Source organism: Pogoniulus pusillus, chromosome 40, assembly GCF_015220805.1.
Source record: "Pogoniulus pusillus isolate bPogPus1 chromosome 40, bPogPus1.pri, whole genome shotgun sequence".
NCBI lineage: Eukaryota > Metazoa > Chordata > Aves > Piciformes > Lybiidae > Pogoniulus > Pogoniulus pusillus.
The window spans coordinates 6069787-6095474 of NC_087303.1; the positions used below are offsets into that span (position 1 = coordinate 6069787).

Here is a 25688-nt window from a genome sequence, read left to right on the forward strand (position 1 = left end):
GATTGAAGATGTCTAGGAAGGGAGGGTTGAGAGGGGTTGGAGGGGCTTGAATGGGGAGTGGGAGCTTGGGGGGGCTGAAGGGGTTGGAGGTGTCTAGGAAGGGAGGGTTGGGAGGGGTTGAAGAGGTCTAGGAAGGGAGGGTGGAGGGGGTTAGGAGGGGCTTCAGTGGGGAGTGGGAGTTTGGGGGGGTTGAGAGGAATTGGGGTGTCTAGGAAGGGAGGGTTGAGGGGGGTTGGAGGGGCTTGAGTGGGGAGTGGGAGTTGGGGGGCTTGAGGGGAATTGGGGTGTCTAGGAAGGGAGGGTTGGGAGGGGTTGGAGGGGCTTGAGTGGGGAGTGGGAGCTTGGGGGGGCTGAAGGGGTTGGAGGTGTCTAGGAAGGGAGGGTTGGGAGGGGTTGAAGAGGTCTAGGAAGGGAGGGTGGAGGGGGTTAGGAGGGGCTTCAGTGGGGAGTGGGAGTTTGGGGGGGTTGAGAGGAATTGGGGTGTCTAGGAAGGGAGGGTTGAGGGGGGTTGGAGGGGCTTGAGTGGGGAGTGGGAGTTGGGGGGCTTGAGGGGAATTGGGGTGTCTAGGAAGGGAGGGTTGGGAGGGGTTGGAGGGGCTTGAGTGGGGAGTGGGAGTTTGGGGGGGTTGAAGGGGTTGGAGGTGTCTAGGAAGGGAGGGCTGAGTGGATTAGGAGGGGCTTGAATGGGGAGTGGGAGTTTGGGGGGGTTGAGGGGGTTGGAGGTATCTAGGAAGGGAGGGTTGAGAGGGGTTGGAGGTGTCTAGGAAGGGAAGGTTGAGGGGGTTAGGAGGGGCTTGAGTGGGGAGTGGGAGTTTGGGGGGGTTGAGGGGATTGGGGTGTCTAGGAAGGGAGGGTTGAGGGGGTTAGGAGGAGCTTGAATGGGGAGTGGGAGCTGGGATTGAAGATGTCTAGGAAAGGAGGGTTGAGGGGGGTTAGAGGGGCTTGAAAGGGAGAGTGGGAGTTTGGGGGGGTTGAGGGGGTTGGAGGTGTCTAGAAAGGGAGGGCTGAGGGGGTTAGGAGGGGCTTAAAGGAGAGAGTGGGAGTTGGGGGGGTTGAGGGGAATTGGGGTGTCTAGAAAGGGAGGGCTGAGGGGGTTAGGAGGGGCTTGAATGGGGAGTGGGAGTTTTGGGGGGTTGAGGGGGTTGGAGGTGCCTAGGAAGGGCGGTTTGAGGGGGGTTGAAGGGGGTTAGGAGGGGCTTGAATGTGAGATTGGAAGCTTGGAGGGGTTGAAGGGGTTGGAGATGTCTAGGAAGGGAGGGTTGAGGGGGTTAGGAGGGGCTGGGAGAGTGGGAGTTTTGGGGGGTTTGAGGGGGATTGGGATGTCTAGGAAGGGAGGGTTGGGAGGGGTTGGAGGGGCTTGAGTGGGGAGTGGGAGTTTGGGGGGGGGTGAAGGGGTTGGAGGTGTCTAGGAAGGGAAGGTTGAGGGGGTTGGAGGGGCTTAAAGGGGAGTTTTTGGGGGTTGAGGGCATCTCGGGTGTCTAGGAAGGGAGTGTTGAGAGGGGTTGGAGGGGCTTGAGTGGGGAGTGGGAGTTTGGGGGGGGTGAAGAGGTTGGAGGTGTCAGGAAGGGAGGGTTGGGTGGGTTAAGAGGGTCTGGAAGGGGAGAGTGGGAGTTCGGGGGGGTTGGAGGTGTCTAGGAAGGGAAGGTTGAGGGGGTTAGGAGGGGCTTGAATGGGGAGTGGGAGTTTGGGGGGGTTGAGGGGATTTGGGGTGCCTAGGAAGGGAGGGTTGAGGGGGGTTGGAGGGGCTTGAAGGGAAGATCTGGAGTTGGGGGGGCGTTTATGGGGGTCTGGGGTGTGTAGGAAGGGAGTGTTGGGAAGGGTTTAAAGGGGAGATTAGAAGTTGGGGGGGGTGGGAGGGCGTTTATGGGGGTTTGGAGAGGACTGTGGGGGGCAAAGGAGACTTGGGGGGGCAAGGTTAGGTTTGGGGTTTGGAGAGGACTGTGGGGGGCAAAGGAGACTTGGGGGGGGCAAGGTTAGGTTTGGGGCTTGGAGAGGACTGTGGGGGGCAAAGGAGACTTGGGGGGGGCAAGGTTAGGTTTGGGGTTTGGAGAGGACTGTGGGGGGCAAAGGAGACTTGGGGGGGGCAAGGTTAGGTTTGGGGCTTGGAGAGGACTGTGGGGGGCAAAGGAGACTTGGGGGGGGCAAGGTTAGGTTTGGGGTTTGGAGAGGACTGTGGGGGGCAAAGGAGACTTGGGGGGGGCAAGGTTAGGTTTGGGGCTTGGAGAGGACTGTGGGGGGCAAAGGAGACTTGGGGGGGGCAAGGTTAGGTTTGGAGGGGGGAACGTTTCGGAAGGGGGGGCAGTGACGGTGGGGGGGGGTCTGTGGCAGGATTTGGGGGGGTGTTATAGGGGCTCAGGGGTTATAGCGGGGTTCAGGGGTGCTGCCCGGTCCCGAGGGCCTGGGGCTCACCCCTAGCGTGGTGCCAGGGCCGGTGCCGCCAGCCGGGGGGGCTCCGTTAGGGCCGGGGGGGGGAGGCTGAGTCCTGCCCCAGCCCTTGGCCCCGGGCCGGGGGGGAGGGGGGGAGGGGCCGCGGTCATGTGGCTGCGCGTCACGTGGTGGGGGCGGGGCGAAGGGCGGGGAGGTGCTCGCCTCCTTCCCCGCAGCTGGCCAATGGGAGCGCTGCGCGCAGGGCCGTGGACCAATGGGAGGCGGGGGGTGGGATTTGCGGCTGGCAGGCAGCGAGCCCCCGGCGGTGGGGCTGGGACCGGCGTCGCCGGGAGGCGTTGGGAGGTACTGGGCAGCGTTCGGGGGTACGCAGGGGGTCGGGGGCCGTGCTGGGAGGGAGTGCCGAGGGCACTTGGGGGGCACTGGGAGGGAATCTGGAGGGAGTTTCCAGCGCACTGGGGGGGCCACCGGGGGGGCACGGGAAGCGAATCCCGAGGGTACCGGGCAGCAGTGGAGGGTACCGGGAGAGAGTTCCCAGGGCATTGGAGGGCACTGGGAGGGAATCCCGAGAGTACTGGAAGGGACTGGTACTTTTGGGCGGTACTGGAAGGAACTGGGAGTCAGGGCACTGGGAATGCTGAGGTTCCCTGGGGGGTTTGGGGGGGTCACACTGGAAATCACGGGAGGCTCTGGGGGGGGCACGGGAAGCGAATCCCGAGGGTACCGGGCAGCAGTAGCGGGTACCGGGACGGAATTCCGAGGGCATTGGAGGGCACTGGGAAGGAATCCCGAGAGTACTGGGAAGGACGGATAGTCCCGGGGTGGGGGAGGGCACTGGGAGGGACTGGGAGTCCTGGGGGGCACTGGGAGGGACTGGGAGTCAGGGCACTGGGAATAGTGAGATGCCCTGGGAGGTTTGGGGGGGGTCACACTGGAAGTGACGGGAGGCTCAGGGGGCACTGGGAGGGACTGGGAGTCAGGGCACTGGGAACAGTGAGATGCCCTGGGAGGTTGGGGGGGGGGTCACACTGGAAGTGACGGGAGGCTCAGGGGGCACTGGGAGGGACTGGGCGGCAGTGGGAGTCCCTGAGGGTGCTGTGGGGGGCGCTGGGAGCAGTGGGACATACCGGGCAGCGCTGGGGGGGGGGCAGTCGGGAGACACTGGTGGGGACTGGGAGGCACTGGGAGTCGTGGGGGTGGTGCTGGGGCGGTGGGAAGCGCTGGGAAACAGGGTTATAGGGGTACTGGGGGGCACTGGGAGTCATGGGATTTTAGGGGTGCTGGGAGCCGTGGGGTGCGGTGGGAGCACGGGGGGGGTCATGAGGGGTTCAGAGGGCACTGGGGGGCACTGAGACTCCCAGGAGAGGACAGCGCAGTGATGCCAAGGGTCCCACATGGGGTCTCCGGGAGGGGGAGGCTGTCCTGACCCTACTTCAGATTCCTCCCTGGGTGCGAGCCTGGGGCAGGAGGTAGCACCCAGCCCCGCCCCTCCCAGCCCCCCGTGGGGTGCAGGCAGCCACGAGTGGGTGGGGGGGGGGGGGGGCATGGCAGCTGTCCCAGAGCGAAGGGAAAGGGAAGTGAAAGTGATTGTGGATTTGTGCGAGGGGGAGGGGACGGGAAGGGGAAATGTGTCCTGAGGGGAGGGAAGTTTGTCGGGGTGGGGGGGGGGTCCTTAGCACCCACAGGTTGTGCCCGGGAGGGTACTGACCCTCCCCCCGCCTCAGCCTCCTGTGCCACAGACAGATGTTATCGGGGTGCTGCGGGCAGTGGTTGGGGTGCCACACACCGCAGTGCCCCTCCCCGCCCCAAAACGAGTGGGTGCCCTCCTCGGCACCCTGAGAGGTGCCCCCCCCGCCTTGCTCAGGAACCCCTGGATGAGGATTTGGGTCGGGGGGGGCTGTGCTGGGACTTTCCCAGCAGATGGGTGAAAGGAGAAACGAGAGCTGCAGGGGGGGGGGGGGGGAAGGTTTGCTGGGGCAGAAACCTGTGTCCCTTCCCTACCCCCCCCCCCCCAAATACACCTTGTTGAATGGGGAAACTGAGGCACGGTGGTGCCATGCTGTGGGGGGAGTGCTGCCCACAGGTGCCCCCAGCACCATGAGCCCCTTCCTGCTGCTGTGGCTGCCACTGGCCGGAGCCAGCGCCTGGCTGCCGTGCCCCGACGGGCAGCCGTGTCCCACCACCCCGGTGAGTGCCCAGGGGCCGGGGGGGGCACAGTGGGGGTGCCCCTACCAGTGGGTAACTTTCCCCCCACCCCATACCTCTCACCCACCCAGGCCCTGCCTGCCAGCAAAGCCGGAGCCAGCTGCCCGCTGCCAGGGGTGAGCCTCCCTCCCTGCCTCAGTTTCCCCTTCCTGCCGTTTGCAGGGGAGGCTTCCCCCTCCCCCCCCCACCGCTGCCCTCTCACCTGCCCCCACCTCTCTGTGCCCAGGGTGTCACCTGCGCTGGTGGCCACCGCTGCTGCCCCCAGGGGTCCGACTGCAGCGCTGACGGCGAGTCCTGTGGCACCTCCCTAGGTATGGGGGGGGCCACACAGGGGTGGGGGGACAGGGCTGAGCCTGGGGGGGACGCGCGGGGGTCCCTCACCCCATCCCTGCTCTCCGCAGCCCCCCGTGCTGTCCCCTGTCCCGACGGGCAGTCCGAGTGCCCCGACGATGCCACCTGCTGCGTGACGCCCAGCGGTGCCTGGGGGTGCTGCCCCATGCCGCAGGTACGGGCAAGGGGGAGGGCACAGGGACACTGCTGGGGCCACCTCCAGTGGCCAGCGCTGTGCCAAGCGTGCCCGGTGCCCGCAGGCCTCGTGCTGTGCTGACAAAGTGCACTGCTGTCCCCATGCCACCATCTGCGACCTGGCCCACGGCCGCTGCCTGTCGCCCGCTGGTGACGATGTGCCCCTGGGCACCACCTTCCCTGCCTGGAAGCGCCAGCCCTCGGTGCCAGGTAAGGGCTGTCTGTCCCCCTGCCAGTGGCCCTCATGGATGGGACATGGATGGGCACATGGTGGCACTGTGTGTGTGTGTCTGTGTGTCCCTGCAGTCACCCTGCACCAGGTGCTGTGCCCCGACGGCCGCTCGGCGTGTCCCGACGGAGCCACCTGCTGCCAGCTGCCCTCGGCACAGTATGGCTGCTGCCCACTGCAGAACGTGAGTGGCAGCCCCACCACGGGCACCCTGCGCTGGGCATCCCATGCTGGGCAGCCTAGGTCGAGCACCCCATGCCAGGCATCCCAGGCCAGCCACCCCTCAGTGGGCATCCCATGCCAGGCACCTCACGTTCACCAGCCCACTCCAGGCAGCCCATACTGAGCACCTTGTGCTGGGCACCCTGTACTGGATACTTCTTGCCAGCTGCCTCAGACTGGGCATCCTGTGCTGAGCACCCCATGCCAGGCATCCTGTGGCAAGTACCCACGTTGGCTACCTTGAGTTGGGTGCCCCATACTGAGCCCCCCATGCTGGGTGACCTGTGTTGGGCACTTTATCCCAGGCACTTCTTGCCATGCACCCTGTACTGGCAGCCCATGCCAGGCACTCTGTGTCGTGCACCCAGTGGTTTGCACCTTGCCTTGAGCACTCCAGACTGGGCACCCTGTCCCAAGCAGCCAGTGTTGGGCACCCTGTACTGAGCACCCCACATCAGACACCTTGTGCTGGGCACTCCCTGCCAGCCACCCTATATCCTGAACCCCTCCCTATGCCATGCTCTCCATACTGGGCACACTGTGTTGGGCGCTGCATGCCAGACTGCTGTGCCACTTACCCCACACTAGGCACCTCCAACAACAGGACACCCTGTCCTTGTTGCTGCTGGTCCCTGTGGGTGGGCAGGGTGGGCAGTGGCAGGGCTGCAGCGGGCACCGACACAGGCTGTCCCGGGCAGGCGGTGTGCTGCAGCGACGGGCAACACTGCTGCCCACAGGGCACCACCTGTGACCTGGAGCACTCCACCTGCACCTCAGCACGACCCCAGGCAGCCCTGCCTAAAGGTGAGGACCACCCCCCCCCCCCGTGCCAGGCCTGGGAATGGGGGGGGCATGCCAGCTCAGACTGTCCCCTCGCCCCCAGCTCGTGAGGTGAAGTGTGAGGATGGGACGAGGTGCCCCGACGGGAACAGCTGCTGCAGGGCCAGCCAGGGGGCATGGGGGTGCTGCCCGCTGGAGGAGGTACGAGGGTGTCCCCTGCCAGGGTCAAGGGAGGGGGGTCCCCTGTGCCCTGGGTGGGGCAAGGTCAGATACCTCCTGTGCCCTGGGACGGGTGAGGGCAATGCCCCCTTGCTTGCCCCCTGAAGGGCAAGGAGAGATGTCCACTAGGAGGGACAGAGGTTGGTGTGCCCTGTGCCCCTGGGAAAGGCAGTGCCACTTGTCCCCAGTGCCCAGGGTGAAAGGAGGGCCCATGTCCCCTTGCCTCTAGGAGGGGCAGTGCCAGGTGTCCCCTGGCTCCTTGAAGGGCAAGGGCAGATGTGCCCTTCCCTGGGTGTGATGAGGACAAGAGTCCCCTGTCCTCCGGGAGGAGCAAAGGTCGATGTCCCCTGTGCCCTGGGTGGGATGAGCTCCCGTGTCCCCTGTCCCACAGGAGGATTGATGCCAGGTGTGCTCTTGCTCCTCGAAGGCAGGCAGATGTCCCCTGTCCTCCGGGAGGAGCAAAGGTTGATGTCCCCTGTGCCCTGGGGGGGATGAGCTCCCGTGTCCCCTGTCCCACAGGAGGGACGTGTCAGGCCTAGGGCTGTGACCCCACTGGTGGCCAGGCCCCATTCAAACCCTCTTTTAACTGGGACCAGCTTAGGGATGCAGGGCTGGGAGGTGATGAAGGGGCAGGAGGCTTGCTGGGATGCTCTTGGACCTTCATCTCTTGTCCCAGGGGCCAGGAGCAAGAGTGGATGGAGTCAGGCTGGGATGGGAACAGGGGACAAGGGAGGGCAGGGACAGCCCAGGGGAACACAATTTGTCCCCCTCGGGGAATCTCCCAGGCATGGAGCTGAGTTTGTTGGGAGGGGCCAACTGGGCTCACTCCCCCTGCCCTCTCCATTTCCCCCCCTCAGGCTGTCTGCTGCTCCGACGGCGTTCACTGCTGCCCGCGGGGCTCCACCTGCGACCCCGCGGCGGGCATCTGCCTGCTGGCGGCGGGGGGCAGCCAGCCCTGGCTGCGCAGGCTGCCGGCGCCGCGGCGGGCCGGGGACGTGCGCTGTGACGAGCAGACGAGCTGCCCCGACGGGAGCACCTGCTGCCGCCTCGGCTCGGGGGCCTGGGGGTGCTGCCCACTCGAGGAGGTCTGGGGCGGAGGGGGCAGCCTGTGGGCACCGAGGCCGTGCTGGTGTCCCCGGCTGGGGGGGTGCTGGAGAACGGGGTGGGGCAGCCAGGTGCTAGGGGAGCCTGGGGTGGGCTGAGACCACCGAGGTGTCCTCGGAGGGGGCTCCTTGCTCAAAGGGCTGCACAAGCTGGAGCGCAGGGCTTGGGGACGTTCAGCAGGGCACTGCCACCTCCTGTCCCTCGGGACAGAGCCACCTTTGCCCCCACGTGATGGAGCAGCGGTGCCCGGGGTGGGACAAAGGCCAATGTCCCTTCTTCGGGGGGAGGATGAGGGCAAATGGCCCCTGTTTGCCAGCAGGGTCAGTGCCAGTTGTCCATGGTGCCCTGGGTGCCCTAAGGGCCAATGTCCCCTGTCCTCCAGGAGTGACCATGCCAGATGTCCCCTGGCTTATGGAAGGACAAGAGCAGAAGTCCCCAGTGCCCTCGTGGGCTGAGGGCAGATGTGCCCTTGTCCCCCAGAAGGGATGTGGCCAGCCCAGGGCCCCCACAGTGTGCCACTGGTGCCCTCTGCCACCATCCCTTAGTCAGACAGCCTCTGGTAACTGGGACCAGTTCAAGGCTCCAGTGGCTGGATGCGATGTGAGGGCAAGAGGCCACTGGGACACTTTGGGGCTTCTCATGTGCCCCAACTTGGGGGGGGAGGGTGCCAGGAGTGGTGAGAGGGTCCCCATAATCCCACGAGAGCATCCATGGGGCCAGGCTGGCACAAGGGAGGGCAGGGACAGGTCGGGGCACACTTTGTCCTCTGGGAATCCTCAGGTGTGGGTGAGCTGAGTGGCTCCGGGGGGGGTGGGGGTGGTCATGCTATGCTCACCCTCCCTTCTTGCTCCCCTCCTCTTCAGGCCGTCTGCTGCCCTGACCACATTCACTGCTGCCCCCAGGGCTCCACCTGCAACCCGGAGGGGAGCAGCTGCCTGCTGGCGGCGGGGGGCAGCCAGCCCTGGCTGCGCAAGCTGCCGGCGCTGCGGCGGGCCGGGGACGTGCGCTGTGACGAGCAGACGAGCTGCCCCGACGGGAGCACCTGCTGCCGCCTCGGCTCGGGGGCCTGGGGGTGCTGCCCGCTCGAGCAGGTCGGGGAGGGGCCCGGAAGGGGCATTTTTGGGGAGGGGAAGGTACCAGCACACAAGGGGTCGGAGAGGGAACTGAGGGAGTTGGAGCAGAATGGGGACTGGGGGGTGGCCATCGGGGGGGTGGGGGACAGGGATGTGGGACAGCCTCCCTTCCGTATCAGTTACCCCCCTGCATGCCAGTAACCCCCCCGGATGCCAGTCACCTGCTGTCCATACCAGTAACCCCCACTCCATATCAGTAACCTGCCATCCATACCAGTAACCCCCACTCCATATCAGTAACCCCCTCCCCGTTCATACCTGTGACCCCAATCCATGCCTGTAACCACTCCATCCATACCAGTACCCCCCATCCATACTAGTACATCCCATCCATACCAGTACCTCATTTCCATACCAGTACCTCCCATCCATACCAGTACCCCTCACTCCATACCAGTAACCCTCATCCATACCAGTACCCCCCATCCATACCAGTAACCCTCACTCCATACCAGTACCTCCCATCCATACCAGTACCCCTCACTCCATACCAGTAACCCCCCATTTCCCTACCAGTACCCCCCCCATCCATACCAGTAACTCTGATCCATGCCAGTAACCCTCATCCATACCAGTACCCCCCATCCATACTAGTACCCCATTTCCATACCAGTACCCCCCCATCCATACCAGTACCTCTCATCCATACCAGTAACCCTGATCCATACCAGTACCCCCCCATCCATACCAGTACCTACCATCCATACCAGTAACCCTGATCCATACCAGTACCCCCCCCACCCATACCAGTAACCCTGATCCATACCAGTACCCCCCCATTCCATACCAGCAACCCCCACTCCATACCAATAACACCCCCCCAATATCAGTCCCCCCCACTTCCATCCTTGGGTACCCCAGTTCCTAGGGCTGGATGTGGGCAGGGCTGGATGAAGACTTTGCGAAGGGGGGGAAGTGGGCCAGGGTGGCACCCAGATGCCTGAGTTCATCTCTCGATGCTCCCCCACCTTGGTGCCAACATCTCTGCCCCCCCTCCCCCGCCAGGCTGTGTGCTGCCGCGACCACCAGCACTGCTGCCCCCGCGGCTACACCTGCAACGAGCTCACCCAGAGCTGCGAGAAGCTGCTGGCACCCACCCGCCTCCTGCGGGCACCCACCTCGCCCCCCCCCGCACCTGCACCCCTCCGCTGGGCACCCCCGCGCCCCCCCGCCCCGCTGCGGGCCGCCAGCACCCATCCAGATGGCACCGTGCCCTGCGATGCCACCCGCTCCTGCCAGGGAGGGCAGAGGTGCTGCCGGAGCCGGGGTGGCGCCTGGGGGTGCTGCCCCTTCGCCCAGGTCCGTGCAGGGATGAGGGTTCAGAGTTGGGGTGCAAGGGTAGGAGGGTGCAGGGTTGGGGTGCAGGAGGTGGGGAGGCACAAAGATGGGGGAAGCAAGGGCGGTGATGTGGGGATGGGGGTGCACGAAGATGGGGGGGCAGGGATGGGCATAGAGGGCACAAAGATAGGGGGACAGGGATGGGGGTGTGCAGGGATGGGTATAGAGGGCACAAAGATAGGGGTACAGGGATGGGGGTGTGCAGGGATGGGTATAGAGGGCACAAAGATAGGGGTACAGGGATGGGGGGGTGCAAGGATGGGCAGAGCAGGGCACAAAGATAGGGGTACAGGGATGGGGGGGTGCAGGGATGGGTGTAGAGGGCACAAAGGGGTACAGGGATGGGGGTGTGCAGGGATGGGCATAGAGGGCACAAAGATAGGGGTGCAGGGATGGGGGTGTGCAGGGATGGGTATAGAGGGCACAAAGATAGGGGTGCAGGGATGGGGGTGTGCAGGGATGGGTATGAGGGCATAAAGATAGGGGTACAGGGATGGGGGTGTGCAGGGGTGGGTATAGAGGGCACAAAGATAGGGGTACAGGGATGGGGGTGTGCAGGGGTGGGTATAGAGGGCACAAAGATAGGGGTACAGGGATGGGGGTGTGCAGGGGTGGGTATAGAGGGCACAAAGATAGGGGTACAGGGATGGGGGTGTGCAGGGATGGGCATAGAGGGCACAAAGATAGGGGGACAGGGATGGGGGTGTGCAGGGATGGGTATGGGGGCACAAAGATAGGCGTGCAGGGGTGGGGGTTGCAGGGATGGGTATAGAGGGCACAAAGATAGGGGTACAGGGATGTGGGTGTTCAGGGATGGGCAGAGCTGGGCACAAAGATAGAGGTACAGGGATGGGGGTGTGCAGGGATGGGCATAGAGGGCACAACGATAGGGGTACAGGGATGGGGGTGTGCAGGGATGGGCAACGCTGGGTGGTTTGGGGAGGCAGCGGGGGTGGGGGAGGGGATGTGGGCAGCATCACCCCCACCTCACCCATCTCTCCCTGCAGGGCTGCTGTTGCCTCGATGGTCACCACTGCTGCCCGGGGGGGTCCCGCTGCACTGCTGGGGGGTTGGGGTGCACCCCCTTACGCTGGGACCTGCCTGACCCCCGCAGGGAGCTGCTCTGACGGACCCCAGGGGACACCCCCCGGGTGCCAGCACCCCAATAAAAGGTTTCTAGGACAAACTCCATCCCCTGGTTCCTGGTGGGGTTTTTTTTTGGGGGGGTGCAAAGTGAGGCAGCAGAGGCAGGGAGGGTTTTGTTGTGTTTAATATATTAATGCCATCTTGGGGGCAGGCAGGAGCAGGCAGCAGCTCTGTGCCCTGGGGGGGGATGGGGGGGTCCCCATGTCCCCCCTCCCCCCCAGCCCAGCCCCCGCTGGTCCCTCTTCATCCTCACCACGTAGAAAACGTTTAGAAACACGATTAAAATCCAGGGGTGGGGGGAATGACGAGGGGGGGGGGTAGGGGGGGCAGGACAGACAGGGCCCCCCCGCAGTTCCTATGGCAGTTTGGAGGCACCACTGGCCCGGGGGGCAGTGCCAGCCCCCCCTGTCCTGCAGAGACACAAGAGCACAAAATAGGATATGCATCAGGAGGTGGGGGGGGGGCAGGCATTTCTAGATCCCCCCCCTGCCCCTAAGACAGAGATGGATGGCAGGGGTGGTGGAGGGGACATGGGGGCAGGGGTGGCAGGACAGCAGGACCCCCTGTGGCACAGGAGGGGACATGCAATGCCCTGGGGTGGGGGTCACAAGCACATAGGGACCCAGATGACATGGGGCTTGCCCCCCTGCCCCCTCCCCTGTCAGGGCACGGTAGGGCAGCAAGGGGGACGAGGGACTGGGGCAGGGCAGGGTGGTGGTGGTGGCAGGGTGGTGTGGCACGAGGTAGTGCCTGGAGGGGCATGTGGTGGGACAAGGAGGTGGACAGACAGGACAATGGCAGGGTGGGGGGGGGATGGTGATGGCATAGGATAGTGACAAGGCAGGATGGTGGCAAGGATGGTGCAGAGCTGGGGTGAGAGCAGTGGGGTGAGGTGGTGGTTGGGTAGGCTGGGACAATGGCAGGAAAGGAGGGGGGGGTGGGATGCTTTTGGTGGCTGGGTGGGACTGTGGTGGGATAGGACAGCAATGGGGCAGGACTGCTGGGGTGAGCTAATGGGACAAGATGGTAGCAGGAGAGGGTGGTGGTGTTGGGCTGAGGTGGTGGTAGTGAGCTGGGCTGGTGCTGGTGGGCTGGGAAGGTGATGAGCTGGGCTGGGGGGGGTTGGGCTGGGCTGGTGAGCTGGGGTAGTGGTGGTGGGCTGGGGTGTTGGGCTGGGGTGGTGGTGTTGGGCTGGGATGGTGGTGGGCTGGGGTAGTGGTGGTGGGCTGGGGGTGTTGGGCTGGGGTAGTGGTGTTGGGCTGGGGTAGTGGTGTTGGACTGGAGTAGTGGTGTTGGGCTGGGGGAGGTGGTGTTGGGCTGGTGTTGGTGGTGTTGGGTTGGAGTAGTGGTGTTGGGCTGGTGTTGGTGGTGTTGGGCTGGTGTTGGTGGTGTTGGGCTGGTGTTGGTGGTGTTGGGCTGAGTAGTGGTGTTGGGCTGGGGGGGGTGGCATTGGGCCAGGCCGGTACCAGGCTGGTGGCGGTGTTGGGCCGGGGCAGGGACAAGCAGGACGCTGCGGCAGCGGGAGCGCGGCTGGCGGCGGCGCTAACGGGACTGGACGGGACGGGACGGGACCGACGGCAGGACAGGCTGAGAGCAGCGCAGCCACCGTTCCGCTGGGACATGCCCCCCACCCCCAAGGCCCGAGCCCCCTCCCCCCCCCCCCCACTCACTTGACGTTGAAGACCATCAGCGGCCGCTCCTCCCGCTTCTGCCAGGGGCTTTTCCGGTCGCCCCCGTCCTCGCCTCCGTCGCCCGCCTCGGCCATCGCCTCCTCCTCGGGGCTGGTCAGAGAGTCCCGGGGGGCTTCGCTGGCGCTGCTGCGCCCACTGCCCCCCCCTCGCCGCCCCCCGCTGCCCGCCTCCAGCAAGGGGGCCAGCGAGCTGTCCTCGGGGGAGGCCACGGGCAGGGGGGGTCTGGTGCCGCCGTCCTCGCCCCCGCCAGCTCCGGCCGGCCGCGGGAGGCGGGCGGGGGGCGCGGGCCCGGGGCCCCTCTCTCCTTGCAGGTCGATGTAGGAGTGTCGGACCTGCGAAGAGCGCCCGTCCAGGGACACGAACCAGGCTCGGGGCGGGGGGGGACCCCCCAGTTCCAGCAGCTGCTGCCCCGCCAGCGCCTGCAGCTCCCCGTTCAGCTGCGCCACCGCCGACCCGTCCAGCAGCACCGGGATGGCCACCGAGCCGCTCACGGGCTGCGAGGCACGGGCGGCGCCCCCCCAGTTTTCCCCTTCCTCGAACGGTTGCCCAGAGGATGGGGGGGGCTGGGGGGTGGCCGTCGCCACCATGGCGGAACCGGGTCCCCCTCCCACATCGTTTTCGGGGGGTCCCTCCGGTTCCCCGGGGGCCAGGCGCATGTAGCGGGCGGGGATGAGGAGGGTGGGCATCACCCCCCGGTACACGTCCTCCGCCCCCCCGCCCCGGTCCAAGGGGCCGCAGAGGAGGAGGGGACCCGTGGGGGCCAGGGAGGGTGGGCGAGGGGGGGGCTCAGGCAGCGGGTGCTCGTTTGGCTGCCCCCCGTACCGGGCAAACACCGTAGGCGAGGGGGGCCGGGGGGGGGAACAAGGGGGTGCCGCGGGGGTGCTCATCTGGCGGCTGCAGCCCATCCACCGAGCGGGCAGCCCTGAGGCCGAAGGCTTCGCCGGGACGTCCATAGTCCTCCGGGGCGGGGGGCTGGCGGCGGCGGGGGGCCAGGGTGGCGGCAGGGGGCCGGGGGCCGGGCCGGAGCTGGGAGGGTGCCGGCGGTTGGAAGAAGTCCGGCCGGACCGTGGGCAGGTCACGGGTGGAAGGGGGCAAGCCGGGGGTGGGCAGGTCGGTGTCCCCCCCCGAAGAGGCTGTCTCCAGGTGGCTGCCACCGCAGAGGAGGTCCAGCTGGGACACCGAGGTGGCCTGGTCACGGCGGGCAGCGTCCAGCGGCCCCGGCAGCGGCAGCTTGCGGTGCTGGGCACGCGGCTTCAGGCACCGGCGTCTGCGGGAGACGGTGCTGGGTCACCCCCCCCTACCGGGCACCCTGCCCGGGGGGGCCACCCCACTGGAGGTGCTGGAGGATCAGGACACCCAGGGGTAGGCAAGGGGTGGAGGATCTCTAATGCCAGATAGAAGGCTCCTGGGGAGTGCCAGGGGGTGGAGGACCCTCCAGAATCAGATAGAAGGCTCCTAGAGGGGGTGCCAGGGGGTGGTGGACCCTCCAAAATCAGATAGAAGGCTCCTAGAGGGGGTGCCAGGGGGTGGTGGACCCTCCAAAATCAGATAGAAGGCTCCTAGAGGGGGTGCCAGGGGGTGGTGGACCCTCCAGAATCACATAGAAGGCTCCTAGAGGGGGTGCCAGGGGGTGGTGGACCCTCCAAAATCACATAGAAGGCTCCTAGAGGGGGTGCCAGGGGGTGGTGGACCCTCCAAAATCAGAGAGAAGGCTCCTAGAGGGGGTGCCAGGGGGTGGTGAATAGGGTACCAGGGGTTGTTGCCCCCTCCAAGGAAGCTGTAGGGCACTCAGGGGGTCTGGGGAATGCTGACCACCCCCCACCAAAGCACCTAGAGGGCACCCAGGGGTGCTGGGAGGTGGTGTCACCTTCCTCTCCCAAGCCAGCTTTGGATGCCTACAAGTGCCAGGATGGTGGTGTCCCTTCTGCCATAGCCCAGTATAGGGCATCCAGGGGTGCCAAGGGGTGGTGCCTTCCTCACCCTCATAGCCACAGGGGTGAGGGAGTGCTCCCCTCACTGCCAGCTATGGGACACCCCAGGGTGCCAGGCAGGCAGTGTCCTCCCATGCCCAGCTACAGAGTGCCAGGAGGGTGATGCCCCTTCCTTATACCCAGCTGTAGGATGCCCAGGGGTGCCAAGTAGTGTCTGTCATGCCCCTCAGGCATGGTCAGGACCCCGGGGGGGCGGGTGGGAGGGGCTGCTGACCTGCAGTAGTAGATGAGGAGGCAGAGGAGGATGAGGACCAGCAGGGCCAGGGCACCCAGGATGGTGAGCAGGAAGATGGTGTGGTAGGTGGTGATGTCTGTCACGCCTGCTGCCATGGCCACCAGCCCTGGGGGACAGCAGGGTTGGGCAAGGCACACGACCCCCCTCCACGAGAGGATGGGTGCCCCCTCCAGCCCTGCACCCTGGCAGCCCCCCACACCCACCAAGAACAACCCACGGGGCTGCACCCACCAGCACCCTGCAGGATGGGTGCCCCCTCCAGCCCTGCACCCTGGCAGCCCCCCACACCCACCAAGAACAGCCCATGGGGCTGCACCCACCAGCACCCTGCAGGATGGGTGCCCCCTCCAGCCCTGCACCCTCAGCTGCTTCCACAGGCATCCTCCCCACACCCACCAAGAACAGCCCACGGGGCTGCACCCACCAGCACCCTGCAGGATGGGTGCCCCCTCCAGCCCTGCACCCTGGCAGCCCCCCCACACCCACCAAGAACAACCCACGGGGCTGCACCCACCAGCACCCTGCAGGATGGGTGCCCCCTCCAGCTCTGCACCCTGGCAGCCCCCCCACACCCACCAAGAACAGCCCACGGGGCTGCACCCACCAGCACCCCATGGAGTGGGTGTCCTCCTCCACTCTGGGGTACTTCCACGGGCACCCTCTCCACCACAAGGCTGCACACACCCCATGGGATGGCCCTCTGCCACCCTGGGCTGCTTCCACAAGCACCCCCACCCCACAAGAGCACCCCAAGGGCTGTACCCACCAGGATCCCACGGGATGGGTGTCCTTCACCCTACCGGTTCCCCCCATCTTACCCTGGGGTGCTCATTCAGGCACCTGCCCACTCACGGGGGCACCCCAGGGGCTGCAGCCACCAGCACCCACAGGCTGGCTGTGCTCCTCCACCCCAGGGTGCTGCCGTGTGCCAGGAGAACACCCACAGGGACAGGGTTAGATAGGCTGGGGGGGCGGGGGGGGCACCCACGGGTGTCACCCTACCTGTGTTGGGAGAGGGCAGAGCTGCTGCCCAGTATCCCAGCTGGGAGGAGACGAAGGTCCAGTAGAGCTGCCTGCCCTCCTTGCGGATCAGCCCCGTCCCGTTGCGCACCCACAGCCCTGCGGCGACACACGGACGTGGCCCCCGGAGCGGGCTGAGACCCTCCCCACCCCCCCCCCCCCCCAAACTCATCACCTCCCCCTGCTGCCATCCCCAGCAGCAGCTGTGCCACCTCCCCTGCCACCCTCCCACCCCGACCCAGTGCTCACCGCTCTTGGGGTCAAACCTCCAGGCTGGCACACTGGTGGCCACCAAGGGCGCGGCGTCGGGGGCCAAGGGGACGGACAGATGGACAGGGCCGGCCAGCGGCACCTCGGTCCCGTTGCCGGTGAAGAGATGGACGCTGAGAGCTGCCACTGGTGCCAGCTCCAGCCAGGTGGCATTGGCTGCGGGGAGAAGCGATGGGGACATAGGCATGGCACGACCCCACGGGCCGTACCCACCCCCCCCCAAACAAGTGCCCCGGTGGTGCCCCCCCGTACCGCTGCCGTCCTGCTCGGTGCCGAGGAAGGCAGGGAAGGCTCGGGCCGGGCCGGGGCCGGTGGCGGCGGTGAGGGATGCTGCCAGCTGGCTGTAGGTGGAGCTGCGGGGGAGGCGAGCTGCCCGCCGCGGGAACTGCGCCCACGGCTGCCCCTTGGCACCTGGCGAGGGGCGCAAGATGAGTGGCGGCACCCTGAAGGCCACGGCGGTGCCACCCACGCCCCCGCTCCGCGTGTCCGTGGCTCACCTGGGGAGCCCAGGAGGATCTGGACCAGGTCCTCGTAGAGGATGAGGGTGGCAGGGCGCTCCGGCAGCAGGTACAGGCTGACCGAGGCGTAGACTGCAAGGGAGGGGGCGGGGGGGACATGCTTGGGACGACCCCCAGAACACAGCCCCCGCTGCAGCCCCCCAGGTGGGGACAGACTGGGGGGGAGGAGGCAGAGGGGGGATGCTGCTGGAGGCAGGGCGCGATGGGCCCTGTGGAGCGGGCAGCGTGGCAGGGACCGAGGGACGGGGAGGGACATGGGCACAGGCGCTGGGCACACCCCCCGCACACCAGTCCTCGGACACAGCCCACGCCTGGCACGTCCACGAGCGTCCCCAGCACCCCGAGATCCTCGCACACCCCAACCCCTGCACCCCATCCTGCCACACCCTTGCCCCTCCCAGTCTCTATGTACCACCCTGCCCTGGCACACAGCTTCACCCACCACATGTACCCCCAAATCTGCACACACCCCAAACCTGCACCTCTCCAACTCTGCCCTCCATTCCTGCACCTCCCATCCCTGCACCACCCTATCCCTGTCCCCCCCATCTTTGTGCCCCCGTACCCATCCCTGCACCCTCATTCCCACATCCCCATCCCAGTACCTCTGTCTTTGTGCCCCCATACCCATCCCTGTACCGCTTTGTGCCCCCCTATGCCCATCCCTGCACACCCCCATACGTGTACCCCCATACTCATCCCTGCACCCTCATCCCCACATCCCCATCCCTGTACCCCTTTGTGCCCCCATACCCATCCCTGCACCCCCATCCCTGCACACCCCCATCCCTGTACCCCTATCTTTGTGCCCCCATACCCATCCCTGCACCCCCATCCCTGCACACCTCCATCCCTGTACCCCTATTTTTGTGCCCCCATATCCATCCCTGCACCCTCATCCCTGCACACACCCATCCCTGTACCCCTTTGTGCCCCCATACCCATCCTTGCACCCCCATCCCTGCACATCCCCATCCCTGTACCCCTTTGTGCCCCCATACCCATCCCTGTACCACTTTGTGCCCCCCTATGCCCATCCCTGCACACCTCCATACGTGTACCCCCATACCCATCCCTGCACACCCCCATCTCTGCATCCCTATCTTTGTGCCCCCATACCCATCCCTGCACCCCCATCCCTGCACACCTCCATCCCTGTACCCCTATTTTTGTGCCCCCACACCCATCCCTGCACCCTCATCCCTGCACACACCCATCCCTGTACCCCTTTGTGCCCCCATACCCATCCCTGCACCCTCATCCCCACATCACCGCCCTTGCTTCCCCCATCTTTGTGCCTCCCCCACCTCCTGCACCCCAACCCTGCACCCTCCTACCCTTGCACCCCAACTCTGAACCCTCATCCCTGCACCCCTACCCTGCATCCCCCCAGCCCACTGCTCCCACATGTCCCACACCCTCCCCAGCAAGGTGACCCCATCGATGCTACACTGGCTCTGGGCACAAGGGCTGGCACCCGGCCCAGGGTCCCTCCCAGCTCTCCCCAGCACGGGGGGGACTTCAGGGCCACCAGGACATGGCTGTCCCCTCCCACAGGGGTTGGACAGCCCCAAACACCCCTCTGAAAGAGATCTCCTCCCCTCCCCAAAAGCTCCTTGAGGTTCCCAGGAAGGGATTGGGGTCTCAGGAAGGAACTAGGGATGCCCAGGAAGGGATTAAGGATGCCCAGGAAGGGATTAAGGATGCTCAGGAAGGGACTTACTTAGGGATGCCCAGGAAGGGATTGGGGTCCCAGGAAGGAATTGGGGTCCCAGGAAGGAACTAGGGATGCCCAGGAAGGGATTAGGGATGCTCAGGAAGGGATTTAGGGATGCCCAGGAAGGAATTTAGGGATGCCCAGGAAGGAATTGGGGTCCCAGGAAGGGATTAAGGATGCTCAGGGTGGGATTGGGGTCCCAGGAAGGAATTGGGGTCCCAGGAAGGAACTAGGGATGCCCAGGAAGGGATCAAGGATGCTCACAAAGGGACTTAGGGATGCCCAGGAAGGGATTAAAGATGCTCAGGAAGGGATTTAGGGATGCCCAGGAAGGAACTTAAGGATGCCCAGGAAGGGATTGGGGTCCCAGGAAGGGATTAAGGATGCTCAGGAAGGGATTGGATATGCCCAGGAAGGGATTGGGGTCCTAGGAAGGGCCTCAAGGTCCCCAGGAAGGGATCAGAGACCCCCAGTAAGAGACTGAAGACACCCCCCCCCCCTCCCCCCACCCCATAAGGGGGGGATGAGGGACCCCAGTAAGGGCTTGATCCCCTCATAGGCCTGAGGATCCCAGTAAGGGACCAGTTTCCCCAGTAAGGGGTCCCTGCCCTTGCAAGAGATCAGAAGCCCCCATGAGGACCCACTCCCACGGTGAAGACTCCGACACCCACCCCCCACCCAGGGCTCAGAGCCTCCCTAGTTGAGTTGAGTCCTCTTAAGGGCTCAGAGCCCCTCCCCAGTAAGGTGCTGAGGTCTCCTATTAGGGCTCACAGCACCCCCCAGGAAGGTGCTGGGATCTCCCCTCAGTGTTCACCCTCCCCCCCCCCAGCAAGGGGTTGTGTCCCCACACCAAGAGAAGAGCCCCTCCCCTTAAGAGCCTGGGACCTCCTGTGAGCACACAGAGCCCCCCAGTAAAGAGCTGGGGCTCCCCCCACCAGGGCTCAGAGCCAGACTGGGGCACCCCCCCCCAGGGCTGGCAGTGCCCAGTGGGGTGCTGGGGTGCAGCATAAGGCTTCACATCCCCCCCCCCAGTAAAGAACTGGGGGCCCTCTCAGGGCTCAGATCCAGAGCAGGGCACCCCCCCCCAGGGCTGGCAGTGCCCAGTGGGGTGCTGGGGTGCAGCATAAGGCTTCATATCCCCCCCCCCCAGTAAAGAGTTGGGGTTCCCCCTCAGGGCTCAGAGCCAGACTGGGGCACACCCCCAGGGCTGGCAGTGCCCAGTGGCATGTTGGGGTGCAGTTAGGGTTCCCCTCCCCCCAGTAAAGAGTTGGGGTGCCCTCTCAGGGCTCAGATCCAGAGCAGGGCACCCCCCCCCAGGGCTGGCAGTGCCCATCGGGGTGCAGTGAGGGTTCCCATCCCCCCAGTAAAGAGCTGGGGCTCCCCCTCAGGGCTCAGAGCCAGACTGGGGCACCCCCCCACAGGGCTGGCAGTGCCCAGTGGCATGTTGGGGTGCAGTGAGGGTTCCCATCCCCCCAGTAAAGAGTTGGGGTGCCCTCTCAGGGCTCAGAGCCAGACTGGGGCACCCCCCCTCAGGGCTGGCAGTGCCCAGTGGGGTGCTGGGGTGCAGCATAAGGCTTCAGACCCCCCCAGCAAAGAGCCGGGGTGCCCCCCCACTCGGGGCTCAGAGCCAGACTGAGGCACCCCCCCCCCGATGGCAGTGCCCATCGGGGTGCAGTGAGGGTTCCCATCCCCCCAGTAAAGAGCTGGGGTGCCCTCTCAGGGCTCAGAGCCAGACTGGGGCACCCCCCCTCAGGGCTGGCAGTGCCCAGTGGCATGTTGGGGTGCAGTGAGGGTTCCCCTCCCCCCGCAAAGAGCAGGGGTGCTCACTCACGCGGCAGCTTGGCCACCCGCCAGGGGACCGAGGCGGGGACGTGGCCGCGGCGGGTGGCAGTGACCAGGACGCAGGTGCCCAGGCGGTAGGGGACGGGCAGGACGCCGCTGCCCTCGTGGTCGGTGGTGCCAGCCGCCAGCGAGCTGCGGTTGCCGAAGACCTCCAGGGTGGCCTGTGCCAGCGGGGCCAGCGTCCCACTCTCGTACACCTGCACCTTCAGCAGCACCTCTGCGGGCACACGGGTGGCACGTGGGTGTGGGCACAGGGCACCCCCCCCCCCCCCACGCTGATGGGTACCCTGTGGTGGTGGGGGGGGAGGGGGTGGCACTATCTCAGCGGGTGGGTCACAGCTAACATCCTGGTGGGCTATGGGCATCATCCCAGTAGGTTGTGGCCACCATCCCAGTATGTCGTGGGCAACACCCTGGTGGGTTATGGGCACCACCCCAGCAGAATGGAGGGACTCAGAGTGGCTGGTCACAAGCATCTTATGGGCATCACCCTGGCAGGGTGGTCAGACCCATCCCAGATCATGGGCACCATTCTGGTCATGGGCACTGCCCCAGTAAGGTCACAAGCATCTTATGGGTATCACCCTGGCAGGGTGGTCAGACCCATCCCAGATCATGGGCACCATCCTGGTCATGGGCACTGCCCCAGTAAGGTCACAGGCACCTCATGGGCATCACCCTGCCAGGGTGGTCAGACCCATCCCAGATCATGGGCACCATTCTGGTCATGGGCACTGCCCCAGTAAGGTCACAGGCACCTCATGGGCATCACCCTGGCAGGGTGGTCAGACCCATCCCAGATCATGGGCACCATCCTGGTCATGGGCACTGCCCCAGTAAGGTCACAGGCACCACCCCAGCAGGTTACAGGCACCATGCTGGGAGGGTGTGGGCATCCCCCCCCCCGTGCCACTCTCTGCACCCTGTGAAGTGGGTGGATGGAGGAGGTGCCCTACACGGCTGGGCACACCCACTTGTGTCCCCCCAGCTCCCTGCAAGGGCCCACTGGGTGCCATCCCCCCCGGGGGGGCAGCTCACACCTGGCAGGACTGTGAGGGTCTCCACCCCTCCGGGTCCCACCAGCAGCCCAGCCACAGGTGGCCCTGGCACAGGGTGGGGTTGTGGGCATGGCTGGGGGTAGGGGACACACCTCACACCCTCTGGTGCCCCCGGCCCCCCCCCCCCCCCCCCCCCAGTGCTGGCACCATCCTGCGCATGAGCCCGCAGCCCTTGGCAGCCATCCCAGCTCCGGCGCCGTCACCCTGGCAACGACCTCCTTCATCCCGGGCCCCAGGCGCTTCCAGGACCCTGTGTCACCCCCCCCCCCTTCTCCCTTCGCCCCCCCCCACCCCTGGCACCATCCTGCACCCCAAAGCCGCCGTGTCACTGGGCAGCCCAGCACCCACCCACGGCCCCCTCCCACTCCAGCCCAGATGTTGCCCAGATGTGGCCAGAGGAGAAATTGGCAGCAGCTGCTTTGGCAAGAGGCTGGGGGTGGGAGGGGCTGCTCGGGCATGGGAGGGGGACACGCTGGGGATATCCCCCCCCCCGGCCCCCAGCGGGGACAGCCGGCACCCGGGGGGCAGGAATGTCCCTGCGGCCACATGCCGGCCACCCGCAGCTGCCAGGGGACAGCTGGCACCAACGGACACGTCCCAGAGCCCTCCCGAGAGGGGGGCCAAGATGCCACCCCCAGCGCAGAGAACGCAGCCCCCCCCCCCCCCCCCGCCCCGCTCTCTGGCCCCCCCACGGCCCACATGGGGCACGCTGGCAGCCCACTGCCTCCCCAGCATGACCCCAGGGCACCAGCAGGGGTAGGTAGGTGATGCCAGGCCCTGAGGTGGCAGCAGGACCCAGGCATCCACTTTTGTGCCCTGTCACCACTGCCTCCCCCACCCCACCCCCCCGCTGCCACCCCGAAGGGATGGGCATGGCTGATGCCAGCCAGCGAGCTGAGCCAGCACAGGCAGGACGAGGCTGGGGCCATGCCAGGGTCAGGGACCCCTCACCCGGCTGCTCCCTGCCTCACCCCCCCCAGGCACACCTCGCCCTGCAAGAGGGGCACTGCCAGGAGGTTTGGGGTGCGAGTTGGGGGGGGACACAAGGAGCCACTGGGAGCCCAGATTGGCATGAGGCACCCTGAGGACCACCAGGCAGAGGTGCTGCAATGGGGTGACCCCACACCCTGCCCAGGATGTGCCCCCTCATCACCCTGCACCCCTGGCTGCAGCTCAGGACCCCTACCCACCCTCCTACCCTCCTGTACACCCTGGCCTGGGACCCCCACCCATCATCCTGCCTGGGCAACGGCCTGCACCCCATCAGCCCGGACCACCCCCCCCTTCATGCATGCCCAAGCTTTGTCCATGACCCCCATGGGCCCAGCTGCAGCCCCTGGCACTGCCAAGGACCCTCACTCACCACCCTGCACCCCTTGTCCCGCAACCAGCACCACCCCCACACATCTCCCTGCACCCTGAAGCTCTGCCCAGGACCCCCCCCACACCTTTCTGCATCCCCTGGCCAAGGACCACCCTCACTGTCCTGCACCCCATGATGCACGACCCCTGCACCCCACGGTACACGGCCCCCACCCACCGCCACGAACCCCACAGCCTGCGACCCCCCACCCAAGCTTCTGCACCCTCAAAGCTCTGCCCAGGAACTCCCCCCCCCGCCCCCCACCTTTCACCCCACGGACCACAACCCCAACCCATCAGGCTGCAACTCTGGGTGCTGCCCAGGACCCCCACCCATCCTTCTGCACCCCTTAGCTCGGGACCACCCCCACCCTCCCGCGCCCCCAAGCTCTTTCTACAACCCCTACCCACGCAGCTGCAGCCCCTGGCACTGCCAAGGACCCCCACCCATCACCATGGCCTAAGACCCCCACCCAACCCCCCCACGCTCAGACCCCTCACCCACCCCTTCCACCCTCCTGCGCTCCCTGGCCTGGGACCCCTCCCCACATCATGTCGCAGCCCCTGGCACTGCCAAGGCCCTTCCCTCGCCCTCCTGCACCCCCCCCCAGCACCCTTCGCTCGCCGGGGGCCAGAACGGGCCGGGGGGGAGGGGGAGACGGACGCCCAGACCGGGGGGGGGGGGGGGGGACGGGGACACAGACAGACAGACGCGAGGGGAACACAGGGACCGACGGGGACAGATGGACAAAACCGGGGAGGGGAGGGCGAGGGAGGCGGTGTCGGGGGGGGGGGGGGGGGGGGGGGGGGCCGGTTCCCGGTGCGCCCGGGGGTCAGGCAGGCGGGGATGGGGGGGACGGAGGGGTCGGGGAGGGGGTGCCGGGGCGGGTCCCCCCGCAGCCCCCGCACACAAAGGCCGCTTGGTTCTCACCGTGCGCTCCCGGCTCCGCCGCGCCCCGCGCCCGCCGCCCGCCCGCGGCCAGCAGCAGCAGCAGCAGCAGCAGCGGCAGCGGCGGCAGGAGGCGGCGGGGCCGCATGATCGCTGCGCGCCGTTACCCCGCCATGCCCGGCCCGCCCGGCCCGGCCCGCTCCGCCCGCCGCTGCCGCCGCCGCCGCCGCCGCGGGGACCGGGCTCCACCTGCCGGAGCCGCCGGGCACGGCCGCCCGCCCCGCCCCGTTACCGGCACCGGCACCAGCATCCACCCCCGGCACCGCCCCGGACCCACGAACACACCCCCCGGCACCGCCCCGAACCCCGCGACTCGGCACCGGAACCGCATCCCGGGACTGATGTCAGAACCTGCATCCATCCCGGCAGCGGTACCGGCCCGACCCGTACCGGTCCTGGCATCCACCCCAGTACCGGCAACGAATCCCGCCCCAGCCAGTACCGGTATCAGCATCCCACGACCGACTTTGGTACCAGCATCGACCCCCCCGGTACCGGCCCCCAGTACCAGCATCCCAGGACTGACGCCTGGCACCACAACAGCATCCTGGCACTGATCCTGGCACCGACAACCACCCAGATACTGGCACTGGGCCCCTCACGCTGACCCCAGCACCCCGACACTGTGCCCGGCTCTAACGGTGGCATCCCGGGACCCATTCCCTGGCACCACATCAGCGTCCTGGAGCTGACCCCGGTACCAGCACCAAGCCCCTGTACCCACATGGTATCTGGTACCACCCCAAGCCATGGGACAAGGACTCAGTGCATCCTGGCACTGACCCTGGTACTGCCACCAGCCCCCAGTACCCCACCAGCATCCTGGGACCGATCCCAGTAACCAGCACTGACACCCAGCATCAGCACCAGTACCCAGGGACCCATCTGTGGTGCCATTTTGAGCCCCTGGCACCGCATTGGCATCCAGGGACTGACCCACAGGACTGCCACTCACCCCTGGTGCCACCTGAATCACAGCACTGGGACTCAGCACCAGCACCCCTGGTACCAGCACCCAGCAGCCTGCACCAGCACCCCTGGTACACAGCCCTGGTACCAGCACCCAGCCACCTGTACCAATACCCCTGGTACACATCCCTGGTACCAGCCCCCAGCAGCCTGCACCAGCACCCCTGGTACACATCCCTGGTACCAGCACCCAGCAGCCTGCACCAGCACCCCTGGTACACATCCCTGGTACCAGCACCCAGCAGCCTGCACCAGCACCCCTGGTACCAGCACCCAGCAGCCTGTACCAGCACCCCTGGTACACAGCCCTGGTACCAGCACCCAGCCACCTGTACCAATACCCCTGGTACACATCCCTGGTACCAGCACCCAGCAGCCTGCACCAGCATCCCTGGTACACAGCCCTGGTACCAGTACTACCTCAGGCCCCAGTTTCATCCCCCAGTACTACACTGCCACCACCCTAGTACTAACTCCAACATGGCACCAGCACTCTGGGAGTGATCACTGTACCCACCCCTTAGTACCACCCCAGCACAGACTCCCCCAGTACCAAGCTTTCCAGTACCCACCCTCCAGCACTGCCCCAGCCTCCTGAGTCTGGCCCTGGCACTGTCTCCACCATCACCACCTGTGCCCTGCCTGGGCACCCATCTAGTACCACTCTCACCCAGCTCCAGCTCCCCAGCACTCACCTATGGGCCTGTGGCACATGGGCCCCTGGGGCACTCCAGATGGCACACAGGGGTCCCCATAGTCCCCCCCACCCCTGCGTGTGTC

General features: G+C 66.4%; 3 protein-coding genes across 7 annotated transcripts; 1 reads left to right on the forward strand and 2 right to left on the reverse strand.

Annotated features, from left to right (window-relative positions):
• Positions 1–2352: 2352 nt before the first annotated feature.
• On the reverse strand, positions 2353–3650 carry LOC135191784 (proline-rich protein HaeIII subfamily 1-like). The gene is made up of 3 exons (XM_064174379.1): positions 3513–3650; positions 3110–3182; positions 2353–2840 (listed from the first exon to the last, which is right to left on the reverse strand). Exons 1-3 carry the CDS (start codon positions 3648–3650, stop codon positions 2353–2355), a joined length of 699 nt encoding a protein of 232 aa, XP_064030449.1.
• On the forward strand, positions 2656–11331 carry GRN (granulin precursor). Of its 5 annotated transcripts, none has more exons than XM_064174523.1 (13): positions 2656–2730; positions 4457–4572; positions 4662–4706; positions 4817–4901; positions 4992–5095; positions 5181–5325; positions 5422–5528; positions 6265–6370; positions 6450–6547; positions 7423–7650; positions 8533–8760; positions 9808–10101; positions 11148–11331. In XM_064174523.1, exons 2-13 carry the CDS (start codon positions 4483–4485, stop codon positions 11265–11267), a joined length of 1650 nt encoding a protein of 549 aa, XP_064030593.1. In that variant the 5' UTR covers positions 2656–2730; positions 4457–4482; the 3' UTR covers positions 11268–11331. The 5 variants fall into 5 exon arrangements, with proteins under 5 accessions (XP_064030593.1, XP_064030595.1, XP_064030596.1 ...); XM_064174525.1 differs by having other exon boundaries at positions 2663–2730; positions 4469–4572; XM_064174526.1 differs by having other exon boundaries at positions 2703–2750; positions 4469–4572.
• A 61-nt stretch (positions 11332–11392) lies between these two features.
• FAM171A2 (family with sequence similarity 171 member A2) lies at positions 11393–24042 on the reverse strand. The gene is given in 10 exon segments (XM_064174488.1): positions 11393–11696; positions 12957–13834; positions 13836–14244; positions 15183–15309; positions 16206–16322; positions 16473–16649; positions 16746–16904; positions 16991–17083; positions 20560–20787; positions 23922–24042. Coding segments are annotated over 10 exon segments (2349 nt in total). The 5' UTR covers positions 24028–24042; the 3' UTR covers positions 11393–11641.
• Positions 24043–25688: the final 1646 nt, after the last annotated feature.